Genomic DNA, 21,229 nt, shown 5'->3' on the forward strand with positions numbered 1-21,229 from the left:
ACAGGATCAGTGATGCTGCGCTCTTCAGGATAACAGTGAGGTTCGCTGTCGTATATAAATCCTATCATAAAACACAAACTTACCGCCGGTCCAAGTTTTCCTAATTGGGTTTGAGAAATGGACAGGATCATACACTTTCTGGCAATTCTGACAGTGACCAATTATGCCAGTGTGATGGGAATATATTGTTGGGGACATAAACTAGGTTTATGGAAAGCCATCATACACTATTCCGTGCTAAATGTTAGTGTATTTCGTTCGATAGATAGATAGATAGATAGATAGATAGATAGATAGATAGATAGATAGATAGATAGATAGATAGATAGATAGATAGATAGATAGATAGATAGATAGATAGATAGATAGATATTTGTATTTCAAATGGATAGTAGTACAGTCCAATTTGTGCATTAACATGGGTTGCCAAGCAAAAGATGAACACACTCCACATGTGCTTCTGTATTCACACATATAAGGTCATTTGAAAATTTGGGTGAATTTGAAGATTTGGATGAATTTGAAAGTTCAGGTGAATTTTAAAGTTCAGGTGAATTTGAAAGTTGTACTTTCAACACAAAGGGACCTTTCTAAAAATAATTCTTAAAGTGCAGATGAAGCTGCTTGCATTTAAAGGTCTTTCTGGTCCTGACTGCTTACAGTGTCACCTGAGAAATTCCTACAGAAATCCCCTAGTCTGCTTGGTCAAACGTTAGTCCTTTGGCACTTCTCAGTGTTGACTGAAATGAGGAATATGGGAAGCCAGCTCTCCCAGCATGTCCTTGGTGCAGGAGCGTTTAGTCTGTCTGTGAGTTGCTGGTAAAAAGGAGTTTTGTCTCTGCGTGACACAGCGCTCTGCCCCGTGCCCTTATGCCTGCCTGAACAGCTGTTCGAACCGCTGGAAGCCCAACTAACAGATGGCCTCACCTGACAAAACGAAACACAGCACGGGATACAGAGCCAGCTACTGGAAAGGCTTACAATGAGGATGTAGGGTCAGTTTTTTTGTGTTAAAGGTGACTTGGTGTATTTGAGCATTTAGTAATAATAAATTAATACAATATGCTTAACAATATGTTTAATAATAAGTGATTTTAGTGTTCACACTGCTCCAGAGGTATTCAACTAATAGTTCCTGTCACGGTACGGCGGCCCCCTACTGGTCGCCCCCGTCTACAGCAGCAGCTTGTCCTGTGGGTGTGGTGTTGTGTTCGTCCCTCAGGTGGGCGGAGCCCGCGATCCGTCTCACCTGAGGGTCGTTTGTTCGTCTATATATGTCTTGTCTTTGTACCAGTTGACTGCTGGTTATTATATCCTTAATTCGGATCAGTTCACGGGTTTTGGTTTGCGCACTTTACATATTAAACCATCCTATTTCCCTGAGACTTGGCGTGATCGCTTCCATTTATTTTCGCTCACCCTGCCCGTCACAGAATAACCAGCCACTTTCGGAAGCCGCCAGTCTCCTTTACTTTCTCCTTCGTTCGTGGTCATGTCTCGTGGTAAGTGTTTGTCTGCGTGGTGTTTTGTTTGAAGAGCTTCGCCGTGCTTTTGTGTTGTGTGTGTGTGTGTGTAGCACGGCGAGGACCAGGGCAGTCTGCCCTGAGACAGCTCTTCATGTCCGTTGTTTGTGTGTCGGAAGAGTTTCGCCGTGCGTTTGTTTTGTGTGTTGCACGGCGAGGACCAGGGCATCTTCCCTGTATACTCTTCATGTTTTGTGTGGGTGAAGTGTACGTGTGAATGGGCGTGTGGACCAGTGTGCGTGCTCGTGGTGTTATATGTTTAGTGTTTCGTGTGTGACGCGGGTGCCGCTCGTCACTGTCGCCTCGCTCCCCTGTCGTCTTGTGTTTTGTGTGGGGGAGCGACTGCGAACTTGAGCGGCACGTCACAAAATTAAACCGAGCGCGCATGTAAGAGTCCCGTTCGTTCATTGTTTGTACACTGTTTTTTGTTTGTCTAGTTTTTGCGTGTGTGTTCTCGCGTGCCTGTGATATGTTGTATGTAATTCCACACATGCTCCTCCCCCTTGAGTGTGTGTTGGGGGTGGACCAGTGATGGTCCCATGCCACGGGGAGTGGCACGGAGGGCGTCGCTCCTGAGGGAGGCCCTGACCAGGAACGTGGGGGGTTCTCCTGAGCAGGTGGAAGTCCCCTGCTGAGACGGAGACCCCTCCCCCATTGTAGGGGGGATCAGGGTAGTGCGCGTATGTGTTTTGTGTTGGTGTGTGTGTGTGCATTTGTGTTTTATGTGCAGGTGTTTCTCCCTGGCGGTGGATCGTGGCGTTCCTGGGCCTTGTGGAGGTCTCCACCTGGCAGGAGCCCCCTTATGTTGTGGGGTGACCGGAGCCTGGTCTTAAAGAGCCCCTCCCTAGAGGGTTGGGGCCCCCGGATGTTTGGGGACCATGGGGCTCCGGTCTGAAGAGCTCCTGCACAAGACGGAGACCCTTCCACGGGGTCCTGGAGGTGACGTAGCCACGCCCCAGGGAGGTAACCTGCACACACATACACCCCGGACGGACAAGGAGCCGTGGCCCGTCGTCCTCGCACCTGTGGGGCTATGCGGCTTAATGCCGGTTAGGGCGTGAGGGCCCTGTGACCGACCGGGGCGTGGTTTTGTCTTGTTGACGGCCCAGTCGGTCCAGGGTCCCGCCCAGGTAGGCGAGCTAACCTGTGTTTGTGTTTTGTGTTTCAGCTCCGGGACTACAGGGGGTGTGTCCCTTGTCCCTGCCTGCCTGCCCCTTTGTTTTGTGTGCTGCTGCTGTAGGCCGCACAGCCGGTGGAGGGGAGTGCGGCTTGGAGGGGGGATCTGTCACGGTACGGCGGCCCCCTACTGGTCGCCCCCGTCTACAGCAGCAGCTTGTCCTGTGGGTGTGGTGTTGTGTTCGTCCCTCAGGTGGGCGGAGCCCACGATCCGTCTCACCTGAGGGTCGTTTGTTCGTCTATATATGTCTTGTCTTTGTACCAGTTGACTGCTGGTTATTATATCCTTAATTCGGATCAGTTCACGGGTTTTGGTTTGCGCACTTTACATATTAAACCATCCTATTTCCCTGAGACTTGGCGTGATCGCTTCCATTTATTTTCGCTCACCCTGCCCGTCACAGTTCCCAGAGTTCAGATCATATTGGCCTTCCAGACTCCCTTTGTCCAGGTGTCAGGTATGACGACAAAGTGGCCAACCAGTTACATTAACCATTTAATCAATTATAAGACATTACAAAATCCAGAATTTTGATTTGGATTTGAGGTCCAAATTTGAATGCCACTGCACTGTTACTTTCTTGGTTCATGTTTAAGATGGACTAAAGACTGGACTCATCTTATAAGCCGAACTCAGGCTAGTGTGTGACTGGACTTAATCCACTTAACCTATAGTGTGATTTTACAGTTCAATTCTGAGTGATATAATATGTTTAAAGCCTTGGTCAACACAAGTGCATGGTAATTGTAGTAATGTATTCATTAATTATTTGTGTGTGTGTGTGTGTGTGTGTGTGTGTGTGTGGTGCATGTGCGTGTGTGCTTTAGTGTTTCTGTGTGTTTTTCATTACTTAGGTAGAATTGCCTTCTCCATACCTACTGCAAAATGGAAGACACGTCAGTTTAGATTCACAGATTGAGCCTGTATCATTGTTCTGTATACACTAGCACCTCACAGTGGGCACATGTTAACCCGTTGACATGAGGTTCTGAAACCCCCACAACTCTCTAACACAGACAGTGATAGTCCTGTGTCCCAGTGCACACTTATTGTTATATTGTGAGTTCAGAATGCATGAAGGACTTTTTTATTACTCTCACCAAAACACTCAGTGAACACACTCTACTCATTTAATATATTGATTAATTTTAGGGCAATATGCTGAAACTCAAGATCCATGCTTCATATTATGCATGTCAGCTTTTGCTCTGCTCCAGTTCCAACATAAGGCCACATTTAAGCTCTTGATGGTCTGAGCAGTTTGTGATTCATCATAGTGAAAACTAAATTTTGCTCCTATGAAACTGTTTATCTTAGCACATTTGGCAGGGCATGAACACATGCACATGTTTTTCACAGAAATCAGAATGCAACGATGAACATACAAGGCATATGCGGTGTTAGGCAGTTGACATTTGCCAACCACAAAAATAAGTGATCTGAACAAAACAGGCCGTCAGCGTGAAGAGGCGCGTCATCATTCGCACCGTGAGGACAGTCCCACAGGTAATTTTTTTGGAAGGTTTTTGTTACCTTCCCCTTGCGGTTTATTAAGTTCTGCTTGTGAATTAGTAGAAAAAAAAATTAATGTGATGGGCAAAATGAAAAAAACATTTAAATGACATATACTTCAATAAAGACACTGTTGACCGCAATAGTGACAGTTGTAACAGTGTGTGGAAAGTGAGGTGCTGAGCAGAAAGCACATAACTGTAACTTTTATTAATGACAATGTGATAATCGAGGCGCACATACGGGACCAAAGTCAGACAACGACTGACCAAGAACACAGACAACACGCACACTTAAATACACAGACGATAACATCGCACATAAAGATAGTGAGAAAAGAGACAGGTAATACGGATAACACAGACAAACACACATTCTAAGAAACACACACGGATGTAAACACATGTAGACACAAACAAGCGTATACACCAGTGAGCCCCGGGGAGGAGTCAGGGGTGGACCGTGACAGCTGTGGTGCTTTTGATCACAATTGTTAAGAATGAGCTGTAAACAATGCACAGTGAAACACAATAACATATAATAATTGTAATTTTGACCTAAGCCCTGATTCACACACTCACGCACATGAGCTTTGTTGCAAATTCTGTCCCTGTAGCCAGGGTTATATTGTGGGCCATCTAGTTTCAGTGACAACGGCACCACAGAAAAATTTCAAATCAGCTGAATCTCATATATATGGCACACCTACAAAGAGAATTACTGAGTCATAGAAGCAATTATGCAAAGCATGGGTGAATCACTATATTCAGAAGTATTTTCATATAGTAGCTCAGGATATGTGTAAAAATAGACCAGATATGAAGGGAGATAAACAGAGAGACAGGTAGACAGATAATAGACGCTTCTATTTTTTCAAAATCTTTCCTGTCATTTGTTTAAAAGTTTTATGCATTGGAGTTGGAAAAAAAACAAAGGTCATGGAATAAAATACAAGTGATAGCATCACAACAGTGAATGATAACATCATTTATTGAATAACCATTAAAAACATCTGAAGTGTCCAAAATGGTACCATATTCACTATATAGTGTGCTACTTTGAGATGCAGCCATCTTGTAGTGGGTTCACATGTGCAGCATTAGAGGCCCAGTGGCAGAGCCAAAGGGGGGGCAGAGGTGACAATTGCCACCCCCAACAGAGCCCTTGCCACCCCTACTGCCACCCCACTGGAAATGGTAATTTTAAGAGAAATATTTATTTCCTTTTGTTCATCATTTGTATATGGACCCCTCTGATAAAGTCTTACACACCCTTTGGCCACCCCTTGAAAAAAAGTCTAGCTCCACCACTGTAGAGGCCCTATAACAATCCCACTGCACTACAATATGTACCACGTACAGCTAGCATGGAAGTTTATCAATACACCATGTTATTTGGTTTGAAAATTTGTGTCCAGATTCTCTGAGGAAGAATGAGGAATGATAGACCTCACAGGATTGTTACAAATGTCAATCGCCATAACTGAAAACATGCTTTCTGTTTTTCAAAGTTCATTCTGTAATTACATACATATTTCTCATTAACAATATTTGATAACTTAAGATCTAACTAATTGTATATTAAAATCTTTTTTTATTAATCTAAACAGCTAGCTATGAAGCCAGTTTTTCGTTATCTCAAAGACTGATGAAGACGTGACGAGCTTACTCCACCTGTGAACATAAAAGGAGGATCAAAGTTGCACCAGACTCAACAAGAGTGATTGCTTTAATCAAACCATATGAGCAGATCCTTACACTGGATCATATTAAAAAAAGGTTTGTTTATGGTTCACTACATGTAAAATAAATGTAAAAGAATTGGAAATATGATTTTTTAAAGCAATGATTTTGAATCACCTTTGCTGGAGTTTCTACAAAAACTATGAGAATTTTGTAGAACTGTAGAAATTTGGCATTTTTGGCCAGCAATTTTTGATACTTTTGTAGACATGAATTCAAAGAAACATAAACGCACATGTGCTTTAATAGAATCAAACAAAGTCATACATTAAATAATTTGAGCAGATTTTTTTTTGTGCTTTTACAGTGTAATGATAGGCTTTATCTTTTATATTCTGATCATTATTCATGTCATCATTATTGCATCATGATTTGTAACCCAACCAGAAAGTTTCAGTGTGTCAACTGTCTTGCTAATTTCCTTTTTGTCTAGCATTTTCCGTGTATAAATAAGATCAGACAATGCTACATGATTTTCTAAGTGTAAGAAGACAACTTCAGGTGAGCCTCACCATGAATAAGCTATATTTTTCACTGCTGCATCCTTGGACAAGTATATTTGCTTACTAAGAAAAGTAATATAGTATATATAATAATATGTATAATAATACATAATTTTATATATATAAGTATGTATATATATAATATAATTTAATATTATATACATATATATATATAATATAATATAATTTATTATAATGAATATATGTATATATACACTTTTTCAAAATGCAAAACAAAAAATCGGTTCAAAAGTCAAAATAGCTAAATCAGTAGTGAGGTGAAAGAAGCTGAATTTAATTATATTGAACGATCCACCATCCCTTGCTGATCATGTATAAAACGTATTAATGTGTCTTTAATGTATGACTTTTTGGAATATACACACTCTCCCAGACGAGGGCTCAGCATGCACATGTTGGGATGTCTTTGAGATGGTTGGAAGAACATCCCAAGAACATCCCAAGAACTTCCCAAGTAGCTGCCAGCCTTGAGGAAATATCAACTATTAGCTATCAACACATTATAGCTACCGTCACACACCCTAAATTTGATTTAATACATTTTTAGGTCACTGCATAGTTTCATGTATCCTTCCATAGTTTCAAAATCTTTACTTCAAAGAGTACAAAATAGAAAATGTAAAGAAAGAGTAGGTGTATAAACTTCTATTAGACTTTTCACTAACAAAATATTAGCACAATCGCAATTGTGATAATATCAAATAGAATGTAAGGAGTCTGCTTCAATATGATTGCAAATATTTTTTTCATTACGCAAAGGATTCTGCGTGGCGTTGCTGTTTAACCAAGTATTCACTGCAGATTGCCTTTTTGTTTTTCCTCGAGTCGTTCCTCACCACGCAAAGCACTCTCACAACTTCAGTTCATCTAGGAGTGCACAGGTATACAAGAGATGGAAGACGAGGGTCTTTTCAAGTCGTGCATTTAGTTTTTTTTCCAAAAAGATAAAGTGCCACTTTCTCATGCAACCTACTGATTACAGCTTTCAAAATGGAGATGTAGTACGTTGGATGGCAAAAAAGTCCGTTTGTATCTATTTTTTCTTCATTCTTGTCAACCAGAACAACACAGGAAGAGAACAGGAGGTGCACAAAGTCCAAAGCAAAGGTCATCTTTTCCTGAACAGGTAATTGTTTTCCTAGTCAGTTATTGCTGAATGTCATCTTAAAAATGCCAAAATGCAATGTAGTGAATATATGTTCTCAATCATAAATATTGTTTTGACTTGCTGAGTATGTGTGTTTGTGTGTGTGTATGCGGAATTCATGCATGCACACCTATAAGTGCGCATGAGTGTATGTATGTGTGTGTGTGTGTGTGTGTGTGTGTGTGTGTGTACGGGTGAGTGTGTATGCATGCATAAGCTCTGTTTTTTATTTTTATATGTTTTTAGGGGATGGGTGGGAGGTGTACCCTTTTCAGATCTAAAAATAAGTCTGGCTTCATGAAACAAGAAGGCAAAACTATTTCTGTGCACTTTGATATGTGCAAATATATTTGCTCTTTTTGCATTTTTGTTATCTACTAACATTGAAATGAATGTCTGCTTTTTGTCATTTCTATACCAGTGAACAGACATTCTATTATTCTTTTTTTAGTTATAAAAGAATTATCTTCAGTTTAAATAGTTACAATTTCAGATTCACTTTTTTTATATATATTTTATTTATTTATATATATATATATAAATAATTTGCACACTGGGTGTTTTGATGAAAATAACTACAATGCATGTGCAGGTGGAATCACTAAATGGTGCGTATAGTCATAACGTTTGTGTGTATAGTCATAGCTATTGTGTGTTGTATCATAACTTTTAGGTGTTATGTCACAGTTATTTTTCATGTTGCGTATGCCTTAGTGTGCATTGCTCTGAAAATGAAAAACACCTAAAAATAGTTATTTTCACCACAGTTATCTTGTGTCTATAAACAATATGTGATCGACTATTTGGTAGAAACTGATTCTAGAATGGACTTTTACCACTTTCGGGCTGCTCACTGAATGACTTTGTAAGAGAGTCGTGTATAATAACGAAACGTTCCATGGTGTGAAGAAAAAAGAGAATTGACCTTGGCAGATGAGTAATTTTCCATCACTGAAGATGATCTTCAAAACAGCTCAGAGCAATTTGTTTATATACAAACCCATATCATTATTTATTTATTTGTTTACTTATTTGTTTGCTTTTGTCCATGCAGCAATAATTCTTGCCTGACCTAGTCTTGTATACTGTAGACAGAAGCAGATAGAATAGAATATGAATAAACTTTTGTGATGGATATTGTTGCTAATGTTGCTGGACTTTTCCAAAACATTAATAATTGTATTGCAGCTGTCTTTTGCAATTAGATATTGTACTTGTTTTATACTTTACTTTTATACTTTTTTATTTCATTATTTTATTGTATATTTGTTTGAACAATTGACATGTTCAGTAAGAATATGCTACATTTAACCATTTATTTTGAATCCTGTAATGTCTTTTACGCCATTATAATATCAAGAACCACAAAGATTGCAAACTTTCTCTTTCTGTTACCCATAATCCCATTTCCCCTTCCTGGGTGTCTTTTCTTGTGCATGTTTTTGCAAAATGCAAAATGAGTGTATATGCATTTGTGTGTGTTTGTGTGTTGTGTGTGTGTGTGTGTGTGTGTGTGTGTGTGTGTGTGTGTGTGTGTGTGTGTGTGTGTCTGTGTGCACGTGGGTGTGTGTGTGTGTGTATGTGTGTGTGAGAGAGAGAGAGAGAGAGAGAGAGAGACAGGCAGACATACAGGGAGAGAGAGAAAGAGAGAGAGAGAGAGAGAGAGAGAGAGAGAGAGAGAGAGAGCGTGCGCGAGAGCATGTATGCATGTGGTGTGTATGTGTGGTTTCCTGAGAGATAGGAGAAGATGATGTACGTCAGAGAGTGAAGAATATGTACTTCTCCACCAAATGTAACAATGTGGGAGCGAGCGTGCGAAGGCTCTCCAGCCTCAATCACTACCTGCACACTGCTGCGTGGCCTCTATCTCCTGTAGTATCAGCTTTGCAGCATGGTGGGGGAGTATGGCCTCCACCACTACTATGGCAGTCTCACTGCATGTTGCATCTTGCCATCTGCATCACCCATCCTGTTTCGTTTGTCCTCATGATAATAATGAAGTGAAGGGAGAAACCCTGAAGGTGCTGTGGTTGTCTTGAGAGAAAACCATTTACATTTTTGCCCCAGTTGTCTTCTTTTGAGGATTTTTGAATATGCTCTAGTGAACAAGTGAACAGAAAAAACAGAAGCCTTTTCTCTGAAGTACAAAGGCGAAGCAACAGTTTCTCTACTGCCTACGCTAATGAATATCACAGTATTAATTGAATGCCTGATCTCTCTCTCTGACTTCTGTTTAAATATAGGACTGAAATAATGACCACATAACGAGTGCCTGATTTCATTTCAGAGTTTTGACATCAAGCATGCCTCAGCTCAAGAGGGAGAGTGACTGGGCGAGGCGTGGACGTGATGGAGAGGGATCTCCAGGACTGAAAGAAGAGCCAGATGATGAGTTTAACCAGCTGAAAGAGCCTGCTTCACTCCAGCCTGAAGAGCACCTATCCTCTCAGGTTCTCGAAAGCTAAACTCCACAGAACAGTTTACATCACATAACGGTTCTCCTCTAAAACATTTCAAAGACTTTTATTATTCTTAAATTACATTTTTTTATTCTCTTTTTATTTCTCATGCAAATGTATTATTGTTTTTCAGTGAAAAAAATGTTTTTGAGATGTTTTTTCCTGCCAGAAGCAGCATTAAGGGAGTATCAGTCCTATGCAAATGTAAAATGTGTGTGTGACTATGTGTGTGTGTGTCTGCATGTATGTCTGTGTGCAGAATGCTGTTGAGGCAGCGCCTGTACACTTTCAGCTACCGTTTCACATGGCTCAGCTAAGCCAGAACCGACCATCTGTGCTGCGCTCCACCTCTCTGCTACCTCTGGGTTTGTACCGCGGCAAGAAGGCGTTCAATCCTGCACATTTAAGCTGGGTTTGAGACTCAGAAACTGTTTGCCTGCATGCCAGACGAAAGACTTATTGACCCCATTCAGTAAAATGTGGTTCCTTATTACTGAGTGGAAAATATGCATGCTGGAGAAATTCAAATCATGAGTTATTAAAATTATTTAGATCTGTAAATTATTGTAGTGTTTGTGTGTTTGACTTAAAAGTCAGGCAAGATGAGCAAAAGTATAGCCATAAGTCTTTTGTGTCTTGGTGTTATACTCTTGGTGTTATACTCTCTTTAGGACATGTCAGTGTCGCTCAGCCCTCACCAGACAAGCGTGAACCAGCGGCTGTGGGCAGGGGAAAGGACACAAGCTCAAGTCGAGTTCTGGCATTCACCAGTCAACACAAGACCCCTTGCACTCAGCCAACCAGGTGAGAGCCTACACTGTTCACCTGGGCAAACAGAATTTAAAGCCTTTGAGATTACTAAGCCATGTATGGGATCAGTTCATTTCCAATTGCACCAGTACATAAGCAGAATTCCCTTGAAAGGTCTGGATGGATTTTTTTTTCTTTCTTGGAATCTGGTTTGGAATTTCGAACCTCATTATCCAATCCAAGATTTATAGCAGTGAAGTGGTCCAGACCATATAAATAGAAAAGTATATATTACAGATAGAACACTGTCGTTTACCTTTCACAGCCTTCTCCAGTCAGAGGTGTTACGATCGCTGTTCATCAATGGACGATGTTGCTGGCCTAGCTGTGACCAAGCCTGTGAGGAGGACACTGTCTTTTTAGAGTGAGTCTTTTAATAAAATACACAAAATATCTGACCGTCCTTTGAAACAGCCTCTGTGAGTGAAATTGTTTTGTCTTTGAGGACATGTTTTTTATGTCTAGACACTTGAGTCATGGGCACGGCTGTGGAGAAAGAACTATAGCGCAGTGTAAGGTACAGCAAGAAAGAGTGCAGCACATGGAGGATCAGGTATGGTGAGCAGGACCACTTGTGAGAACATCTAACAGTATTCAGTACAAAAACGACTTTTAGCAGAATCCTGTCAGGTTTGCTTAAAGCAGCCTTTCAGATCATATTCATAGCTAGTTGTCAATCAGCTCATCTGTTATATTGATCTTATTTTATCTCTATGTATTTATGTATTGCTATTTGATCCTTGTTTTCACCCTTGACTCTATGCGGCCATGAAACTGATTCTACGGCCTCAAGCTCATTAAAGAGAGACAGAAGCTCCATGCCATGCGGCTTCACTTAAGAGCGTCTGAACATCCACCCGCACAGCTAGTAAGAGGGAACACCATTCTCACTGCTGATCACCATCTCATTCTCACTCTTATTCACACTGCGGAGACCTTACGCACAGGCCGTTCATTCTTCCACTATCCAAAATACCATTAAAACTGAAAATCTGTGTAGTCTAAATTCCTGTGAGTTGCAAATCTGACTTGTGGTTGCTTTTTTTTTTTTTTTTTTTTTTACATTTTTTTTAACCACTCCAACTTTTTTTGCCGTGTGGTTCTCTGTCAGAGAGCAGGCCGGAGCTGGCCCAAGGCACTGGCACCGAGCGCACCTCCAATCGAGGAGCCAGATGGAGGGCCCGGATGGGCCAGCGTGGTAGCAGGGCATCAGAAATACTGGCCCTCACCAAGCCCACACTTACCGTCAGGTAACACCTACACACCCACTGGCCTTCCCAAGCCTGTCAGGTTGGATAGAGCATATGCATACATACACACACACACACACACACACACACACACACACACACACAAACACACGAGGAGGATCAGAGGTTAACATAAGCCATGTAGCAGCACTACAAAACTCATATGTTCATTCATAGACAGATAGATTTTCATTTCATTGCCAAGACCTCTGTAATATCTGTAACCATATGTTATGCCAAAAATAATTTCCTCCACTTCATGATAGATTTTGTCAGCAGTATGGAGTGTTACAAATATGTCAACATCAGACCACCATACACATATGCCTTTCTTATCAGATGGGTAAGTAAACATTTAAACAGTAAACATAAAAATTTCTGCAAGTGACACATGCCTTGTACCATTGGTATCTTATTATATTATTATTTTCATGGAAATATTTTCCCCATTAGTCAATTTTGGAGGCACCAGACAAGCAGCGGGCTCTGAATGAGATCTACAACTGGTTCATCCAAATGTTTTATTACTTCCGTCACAACACTCCGACGTGGAAGGTAGTAGCTCGCCACTCTTCAGTGGAACCGGAATCACAACATCTTTAAATATGTGAATTGTTAAAAGAAAAAAAAAGCATTTGAACTGCGTGGATTGTTGTTTCATGATTTGTACGCTGAAGTATTGGATCGGTGTTGAATATAAATCCTACTGCACATTCTCCTCCTGACCTGTGCCAGAATTTGGAAACTGTTCATTTATGTCCACTAGATGGCAGTGTCGATATTATTAAATTGTATATTAATATTTACGCAGCTCGTTTTCTCTGCCTTTGTTTGCTTAACAATCATACTACTTGACGACAAATGTGTTGAACCAGTACTTATTTTTGTAAGCAGAATGCAGTGCGCCACAACCTCAGCCTCCATAAGTGCTTTGTGCGCGTGGATGGTCGCAAAGGGGCTGTGTGGACTGTGGATGAAAGAGAGTTTCAAAAAAGAAAGGGTCAAAAGTTTAACAGGTAACGTAGATCCTCTGTGATCAATTCCATACTTGATTGATGTGTAAAGGATTTGCTGCGGAAATAATCACTGGTTCATTTGAAAACTATTTGATTTTCTTCGCTAAGTTAGACGATTTTCTGTATTGAACTAGCAAGTGACCATTCTCTGATCTTCATCTAGAAACGTACTGCATTTTGACGAGTTCAAACTGAATGTGATTTTTTTTTCTTTTAGGGACAGTACTTTGAAATGGCTGGCCTGTTTCTCCCACCCCTCTCAAGTGCCCTAAGGCTCGCAGACTTGCGACCCTGAGAAACTGTTCCGTACCATGTTAATGAAAGAGAACAGATTGTTCTGGTTTTACTTTCTCATGTGACTTGTTTTACTGGAAAATGCTGATCAACCAAAACTAAATGGCACACACTTCAGCATGGTAAAGCTAAATAAATAAATCAAAATAGATTTGCACACATATCGTTCATGCATCCTGTTACAGATTAAGTGATTGTTTTGCAATATTTTTTTGCGTGCTTCTTTATTTGCTGTCGACGAAATGTTCTTACCTTTTGTAAAACGGTTTTATACTAAATATTTCCTTTTCATTCTTAACAGTACACATTGTGGATGAATTGGCATTCTACTGACTCCATTAATATGTCTTGTCTTCTATATTTCCAATGTACTACTAAGATTCATTAATATGTATACCTCATCATACTAATGAGATTAAAACACTGGTATTGAAAAATATGAAAAATAGCCTGTTATTCAATATCAAGTTCAGGGCCTCACCTTGTTGATGTTATGACAATGTTTCGCCAGAAGAGGGGGACTCTCTGATATAAGGACTCGTGAGTTTGGGTGTGGTAACAGTCTCTCTCTTAGACTGCGCTCAGGCAAAATACATCAGACAAAATGTATCAGAGATTTTATGCCACAGGTTTAGTGTCAATTGGGTAAAATGTTAATGAAAAATGTGTGAGCATGTGTGCATGTACAATTTTGTGCATTGTAGCTGTAATTGGTATAAAGATAATGCTACACATTCACCTACTGCAACTCTTAAGGCCTCAGAAGCATAACCCTGTTTGTAGGCCAAGGGGTTTTCAACGACTCTCCAAGCACTTTGCTGTCAGGAACATCAAGGTGATAAAAAAACAGCCCAGACTCAGACAGATGAAATAAAGTGTCAGTCTTGTATATTGATTCTGACAGTGAACGTACATTCACCCATTCCTCAAATTATCATAGAAGAGAAGTGAGGCAATAAAGATCCAGCTGGGTCTTCACATGCCATGCACACACCTTGGTGTCCTCTCTAGCCTCTGTGCCTTGAGCTTTTGGTTCATCTGGCCATCTCCCACCACATCTCTGCTGTGCACCAGCCTGCACAACGACAAAGTTTTACTGTAAGGTCGTGACGTGAATCCCAGACCCAAAGGGTGGAGGATTCCAGTATTTAACAACGGCTTTAATGTATAGCGCTATTGATTAAACTCAGGGTCAAATGTACTCAACAGGACTTTCTGCCATTAAACTCAATCAAGGTCAAGAATGCTTACCACATTTTATAGCTTGAATTCTCCAGCTGTCACCCCCCAACAGATCGTTTTACCCTTGCTGAAAGCTGTAAATGCCATTTGCCCAGTTCTGGCAATGTATCTTTCAAAATTCACAAGGAGATCCCTTTTTCTTCTCTTTTCTAATGGCCTTGAGTTCTACAGATGTACCATGTCATTAAAGAGAGCAGACAGCTGCCTTGTGTACTGAATGTTTCTGGACCTCGGTTATCCTCTGGGCATCTCCATTGGAGAAATCAGCCCATTATATGGCCTTCTGGACAGCCTCACAAATTCCGACAGCCACCACTCGCTTTGTCAGGTGCTTATTACCTACTCTTCCTGTAGCCTTGACACCAGCTTCCAAACAGGTGTCTCAACCCCGAACCCCATGTTATATGGCTGCAGCATTTTCATTATCCCAACCTGAGATAGAAAAGGCAGGAACAGAATGGGCTGTCCAACCTAGGCTCCCTGTTGTACTTCTGAAGAAAGCGTTCTGCACTAAATGGACAGATTTCCCCCCTTTTGTCTGATTTTTACAGAAACGGCCACTAAAACTGATGACCGATTACAAGAGATTGTGCACAGACTTGTAAGTGTAGAAAGTGGCCTGAAAATGGATCCAGGTTAAAAGCAGAAGTCCTGGATGTGCTGCTACTTATACGATTTGACATAGTTACAATGAGCAGCTGGCAAGCATGAAAGCTTTTGATGAGGTTTTTGATTAATTGATTTCGTGGGCCCTAATTGAAAGCACAGGGGTGCATCACAAAGTTGCCTTTTAAGTTCATTTGTCTTCTCTCTTTGAAGAGAAAGATAAATGAGAAGGATCTGAGCCTGCAGATTGCATTTCAGGCTGGGAAAATGGCATCCTCTCATCTCAGTCCGCCGTCTCTGACACAGGAGAGCTCTCCGCCATGGTCGGGGTGCCAGGTATTTCTGACAGGTCGAGACAGAGATAAAGATCCTGAATGACATCACAGAGAAGAGCTAAATCGTACCTAGGCAGGACAGGGTATATATTAAAGACCAGCTAGAAGACCTGCCGTGACCAGGCCGTAAATAATGCCTGGGACCCAATCTCTTATTGTGCCATTTCACTGCACTGTAAAGAGGATGTGTGAAAGCCACAACTGCTCATACCCTTAAGGTGTTTTCCACAGTGAAACTATGCCACCGAAATTTACATGCCTTTGATAACCTTGATGTTGTTTGATCAAGTCAAACAGACCTTTCGTTTTTCTGTGAGGTGAATTTTCATCTTAGATGGTGTATATTTCATTATGGGCTTCTGAAATCACACTTGTCAGAAATTATACTTTTGTCAGCAAAATTCGTTAACTTTGATGAGATTGTATTCACACTGGTTGAAATGGGGCACTGCACTCACGTCCCATGTGCAGACGACCCCAAAGGCCTTCGTGAAGTTCACCAGGGCTCCATGTGTTCCTGCCTCAGCAGGAACTGGGCCCACGCTGTTTGACTTTTGAAAGAGGGTGCGTCCCCTGCCCCTCTCTCTGCATCTCCCCTGGGATTACGGAGGCTAAGGGCTGATCTTTACAGCCCGTCGACTAAACCAACAGAATCTGCCTGTACATCAGACGCACGCGCCCAGACAAGATCGCTCACCAGAGAACATCAGTCACCCGGGAGATTACAAGCTTCTGCGGCCACAGCGCATTAAGACGAATACTTTTTACAGACTACATGAGTTAGTCTGGCACCATGGCAATGAATTACAGGGGGAGTGAGCCAAACCTACCTAAGTTCAAGATTCATTCTACTGTCTTAATAAACTTCTGCTGTGGTAAGAAAAAGCATTATGAATAAATGTCGATTTTTTTATATTTCAATGATGAAATTTAACTTAAAATCTAGGAAGACATATTCATATGGAAAGAGTTTTTTTCCTGTGATTTACATAATGTTGGGTGTATTTGCATGTCTATTGAAATTTTATTTTGGTACTTAATAGGCTACTTACCATCTCTATTTAAATATATAGCCTACCATAAAAACAGTTCACATGTTTTACACTTTTGAATCTCCCATTTTCTGCTCTCCTCTCCTTTCTCTAGCAGTATTATGTCCTGATTAGTATATTTTGGACATTGCTCTGTGTTTAACTGTGCGAGAATCTCTGGATCTCTTACACAGCGTGTATCGTGTGACACTATTAGGAGAGGCAGAGTGCTCGGACTCTGCTCAGATGCGGGTGATTGGTAATACAAGGCCAGCCGAGCTATACTGTGAAGACAAAGATACCTCACCCTGCTCCAGAGGCTTAACAACTGGACCCCCCTTCCTTTGATGACCTTGCGGGGACGACAATACCAAAAGAGGGAGACAAATTTCTCCATGCTCCACCAAACTCTTAGTGGAAATGGCCTTGGTGGAGCGCATGTCTGTGAAGAAGAGCTCCGCGCCCTGGATTCAGCCATCAGTATACAGGTTTGGGAAACTGAAATCCCCAATATTCCCATATTCTTGTTTTTCTTTTGTTATTTGTCATTGCCTGCACAGTTCTGCAGACATATCCAGCTCCGAAAATGAATGCTGGGTGATGGAGCGTCCCAGTCACAAACGCCGCGCCCCACCCAAGTGACGTCCCGTTCTCCTCTCCACCTTGATGTTGTCAGACATGCGGGCTTCGCAAGAATGAAAGCACGTCTTCCAAAGAAGAGCAGATAAAAGGGCTCCGGTTTCAATTTCGGCGCGGGGGAGCCTCGTGCCGCGAGGCTCGACAGCTCTCCAATTCCTCCTGACAGCCCAGGACTTTCGTCAGCTTTCATGTCACGATGGTGGAGTCAAACAGCTTTGGGGAAGAGACGGGTGATAATAGGAAAGAAAGGAGAGAGAGCCTCAAGTCTCGTTCCTAATGAGGGTTCGAATTTAATTACCACAGGCTGGAGTGTCATCGTCTGGCGAGGTGACGTCTAGGTGCTGAAGTGTAACTGGGCAGTCAAATGTATTCATTACATTATGAAACATGCTCATGTCTTTGATATTTATCTTTTCATTGCCAGATTGCCCAACTACATCATAAACAGAATCCCAGTGTTAGTTAATTTAATGCGTGAGCATGTGCACACATACACATACACAAACACACACACACACACACACACACATGCACAAACACGGGAATTTGTAAGTGCATAGCCAATGGATTGACATTACCATTACAGGCACAGACATGTAGTGCTTAATTCTGGTCCAGAGGTTTCCAATGGGCTCAAATGTGGCGGAATGCTGTTCCTGTTTATGGGAGTTTAAATTAGACTGCCATGTCAAGCAAAGATCATGATACTGGTAGCTCCCCAATAAAGAATCTGACATGCATGAAAACACACATTCATGCACAAGCACGCACAGCATAATCCCATACACACACGGTGGACGCGCACCCAACAAAACATATATATGCACACACGGCATGATAGAGGGGAGGGATGGAGAGATTAGGATAAAGAGAGAGAGAAGATGAATGGCTGGATAATTAGCCTCATCTCCCAGGACCTGACAGAAATATGCAGTCTAGATGGATGAGGCCCATAGAAAAGAACAGCCTTGTCCATCCCCCTCTCCACTTCTCACGTTCGCCCATCCCCCATCTTTTCGACAAGCCACGATTCAAACAGGATGAGAGGCTATATGAACAGAGAGAGAGGGAGAGAGAGAGAGAGTTTTCCCATTGGGTTCACTATCAAAACCCATTCTCTCACTTCTAAATTCCCTCATTCTGAATGCTGAGGGTGATGAAAAACTTACATTTGGAAAACCAGGAAACTGCAAAGTGAGCAAACAAATGTTAAAATAATGACCAATTTTCCAAAGTGCTATTTAGGAATGCAGTGTGTACCTTTCTTCTTTCTTTCTGCCTCTCTCTATCTCTGTCTGTCATGTGTTCTTTGATGTTGAAATGACTGCCCTACTTGTGGACAAGGCAGTTTTCAACAATTCTCTTTAACCAATGCTTTTAATGAATTTTTGAACAGGTCCAGGCTGAGGTGAAGCAATTGAATTAATTATATAATCGAAGCTAAGAGTCTTTGATAGAGTATAGAAATAGACTATATTACTTTTACACTTTCACTGCAATATCATCATTTTGTCCTTTTGAGAGCGTGACAGCTCGATACAGCCCAGACACCAGTATGGCCGCAGGTTTGACGTCGCTAACAGTCCTGCATTTGAAGAAAAAACAAACATTCTTGAAGGAAATGCCAAGCCCACTGCTAGTCCACTGCTGTGAAAGTTTATGCAGTCAGGTTTTGATTTATCAGGCAATTCTCTAAGGGCCTATTTGAATGTCAACCACCGAAACATTATCTAAGTGTATTCAGCTAAACCACAGCCTCACGGCTGATAAAGGCTGCCCTCTCTGAGGCCTTGCCAGGAGCCTCCTTCTGGGAAACAGGAACCGTTACAGGTGGGTCTCACTCACCATGTGTCATCGCCTTTTCCTGTTTCTCATCTGATATGGGAATTTTTTTCTTTTCTGTCCAGCAGTCATGAGCTGGAGTGAACATTACAGCGCTGGACTACCGTCGATCCCATAGTAAATACAATTAAACTAGCAAAAAAAATTAGGTGCTTAGTATTAAAGACACGTTTGTTCCAACTTTTCCTGGAAGTTAATTTAGCTAAGACAAATGCTAAAATAGCAATGATAGCTTGTACAATGAGGGATGTATGCAATTCATTCTGCCTCAGTCAGTTTGCAAAAGAATCTTGACAGCTTGACTAAAAGTGAATGCAAGCATAGATCATGGTGGTTCTGCCAAACCCTGGAGAGATCCACTCCTAGATGGCCTGGTGTTTTTGTATGTCCTTGGCCAAAACAAAGTAATGATGCAATGCAAAAAATAGCAGGAAGACTTCTGCAGATTACATCTGAAATGCCTAAGTGTACACTTGAAACCAACATAGGGGAAAAAAACCCCATCAGCTCAGTAATAGTCTTAAAAAGAACCCAAATTGCAAAATCTTTAAGAAATGTGAGAAGGAAAATACATCAGAAATGTTCTGGACCTTCGTCGTGTCTTTTACAACATGGATTCAGTCCACTAAAAGAGAAACCAACCAGGCATGTTGATAAAAACATTAACATAAATCATTAACTAGAAAATGACATATGCATGCTGAATCGCATCCTTATGGAGGAAGTGGGCGGGTGTGGCATGTTCCGTATCCGTGCTTGTGCATGCGTGTGTACCCATGCGTCACATCACAATGTGTGCTCGGAGGATATCCGATAGTGGCCGTGCCCAGCGGTGAGTCACCAGGCTACATCTCTACTAACATACACTGGTCTTCCTGCCTTTTTCCAGCAAGCCGAAAAAGAAAACCATTGCTGTGGACACTGGGCTGTAGCTACTGTCAAACTGCTGCTGAGAGACCACGAGTGCTAGTAACACTAGTGTGTTCACTAACAGGCTTAGTTGTAGGTGTCTAAATGTTTTTAAGTGCAGTGCAGGAATGAACTGCAGGAATTAACTCTTAATACATAAGATAAAAGTAACAAATCCAGGGATTAAATTAAGACATCACAGGAGAGAAAAATACTGTAAAAACATCCAGCTTGTTACAACAGATTATCTGCCTTCTTGTACAATACAGCTATGCCACTATGGTGGTCTGGGGAACCAAAGATGAGCTGGCTGCCTCCTCCTTGTCTTCCTGGCCGCAGGGTCTGAAAACAGCAGAGTGGTGTCATGTCTGAAAAGGCCTCTCCATAGACTACTGCAAAAGCATTGCCATTGTGCGCACCCACTCACCCTAACCGCAGTCTCCTTCAGCCACAAACCATGTACTCCTTTGAGGGTAAACTAAGCCAATGTAATGGTGGTCACAGTGGGTGGAAGACTCCCTCTGTGCGTTTGTGGCATTCGTGGCCAGCTGAATGGTCTTCCTAGAGTGAACGGGCCTGTGATTGACTGGCTGAAGGGCGAAGAGTCTGAGGATGGGCTGGGACGCCGGGTGACCTTCACACAAAGGCCCGAGCAGAGACACGAGGGTTGTTTTGAGTACAGGCAGTCCACCGATACCATCCCCCCCTTCACACTAGAAGGGATTGTGAAAATGCTGTGATGTGAACGCCACCTTTAATCCCTCCCCTGCTCACCCTGTCTGCTTGACCTGGACCGCAGGGGGGCCGAACTCCTGGAAATCCCAGGAATCTTTGGGTGCGCTTTTTTCTCATGCTCCTTCACGGAACCGAGAAGCACAAAAAGAGTTTATTCTCACCTGCAAGTGGGCTGAGGGACACCTTGCTCTCTGCCACTCACTCATCCGCTCAAGGGCTCGGTCATCGGCTGCTCCTCCTGCATTGTGATAAAGAAAAAAATCCCCTGAATGATGCTTTTAGAAAAGTGCTGCTTAAATGAGGCTTTGAGCATGTCTGAAAGGTACAATGGCATCGTTATGCCCCCTGTTGTACAATGACACCATATACAATCACACAGCATGCATTCATTTATCAGTTAACCATCATGTCTCTTCTTCTAATATTCCCCCAGGGA

At 41.9% G+C, this 21,229-nt stretch overlaps 1 protein-coding gene across 2 annotated transcripts; it reads left to right on the forward strand.

Annotated features, from left to right (window-relative positions):
* Positions 1 to 6,750: 6,750 nt before the first annotated feature.
* On the forward strand, positions 6,751 to 13,891 carry foxp3b (forkhead box P3b). Of its 2 annotated transcripts, XM_077003711.1 has the most exons (13): positions 6,753 to 7,359; positions 7,540 to 7,604; positions 9,913 to 10,075; positions 10,344 to 10,449; positions 10,756 to 10,888; positions 11,160 to 11,258; positions 11,360 to 11,447; positions 11,688 to 11,762; positions 12,006 to 12,144; positions 12,411 to 12,487; positions 12,598 to 12,699; positions 13,039 to 13,160; positions 13,378 to 13,891. In XM_077003711.1, the coding sequence occupies exons 3-13, from the start codon at positions 9,929 to 9,931 to the stop codon at positions 13,430 to 13,432; spliced, it is 1,143 nt and encodes a 380-aa protein (XP_076859826.1). In that variant the 5' UTR covers positions 6,753 to 7,359; positions 7,540 to 7,604; positions 9,913 to 9,928; the 3' UTR covers positions 13,433 to 13,891. The 2 variants fall into 2 exon arrangements, with proteins under 2 accessions (XP_076859825.1, XP_076859826.1); XM_077003710.1 differs by having other exon boundaries at positions 6,751 to 7,604.
* Positions 13,892 to 21,229: the final 7,338 nt, after the last annotated feature.

The sequence above is a fragment of the Brachyhypopomus gauderio genome, chromosome 4 (assembly GCF_052324685.1).
Source record: "Brachyhypopomus gauderio isolate BG-103 chromosome 4, BGAUD_0.2, whole genome shotgun sequence".
Classification (NCBI taxonomy): domain Eukaryota; kingdom Metazoa; phylum Chordata; class Actinopteri; order Gymnotiformes; family Hypopomidae; genus Brachyhypopomus; species Brachyhypopomus gauderio.

Bases quoted from the DNA above. Each gene is read 5' to 3' on its own strand.
- foxp3b (XM_077003710.1), top strand. From the start codon at position 7,441: ATGCAACCTACTGATTACAGCTTTCAAAATGGAGATGTAGTACGTTGG. The intron at 10,889-11,159 runs GTGAGAGCCTAC...TACCTTTCACAG, and splicing joins CCTTGCACTCAGCCAACCAG to CCTTCTCCAGTCAGAGGTGT. The intron at 13,161-13,377 runs GTAACGTAGATC...TTTTTCTTTTAG, and splicing joins AAGGGTCAAAAGTTTAACAG to GGACAGTACTTTGAAATGGC.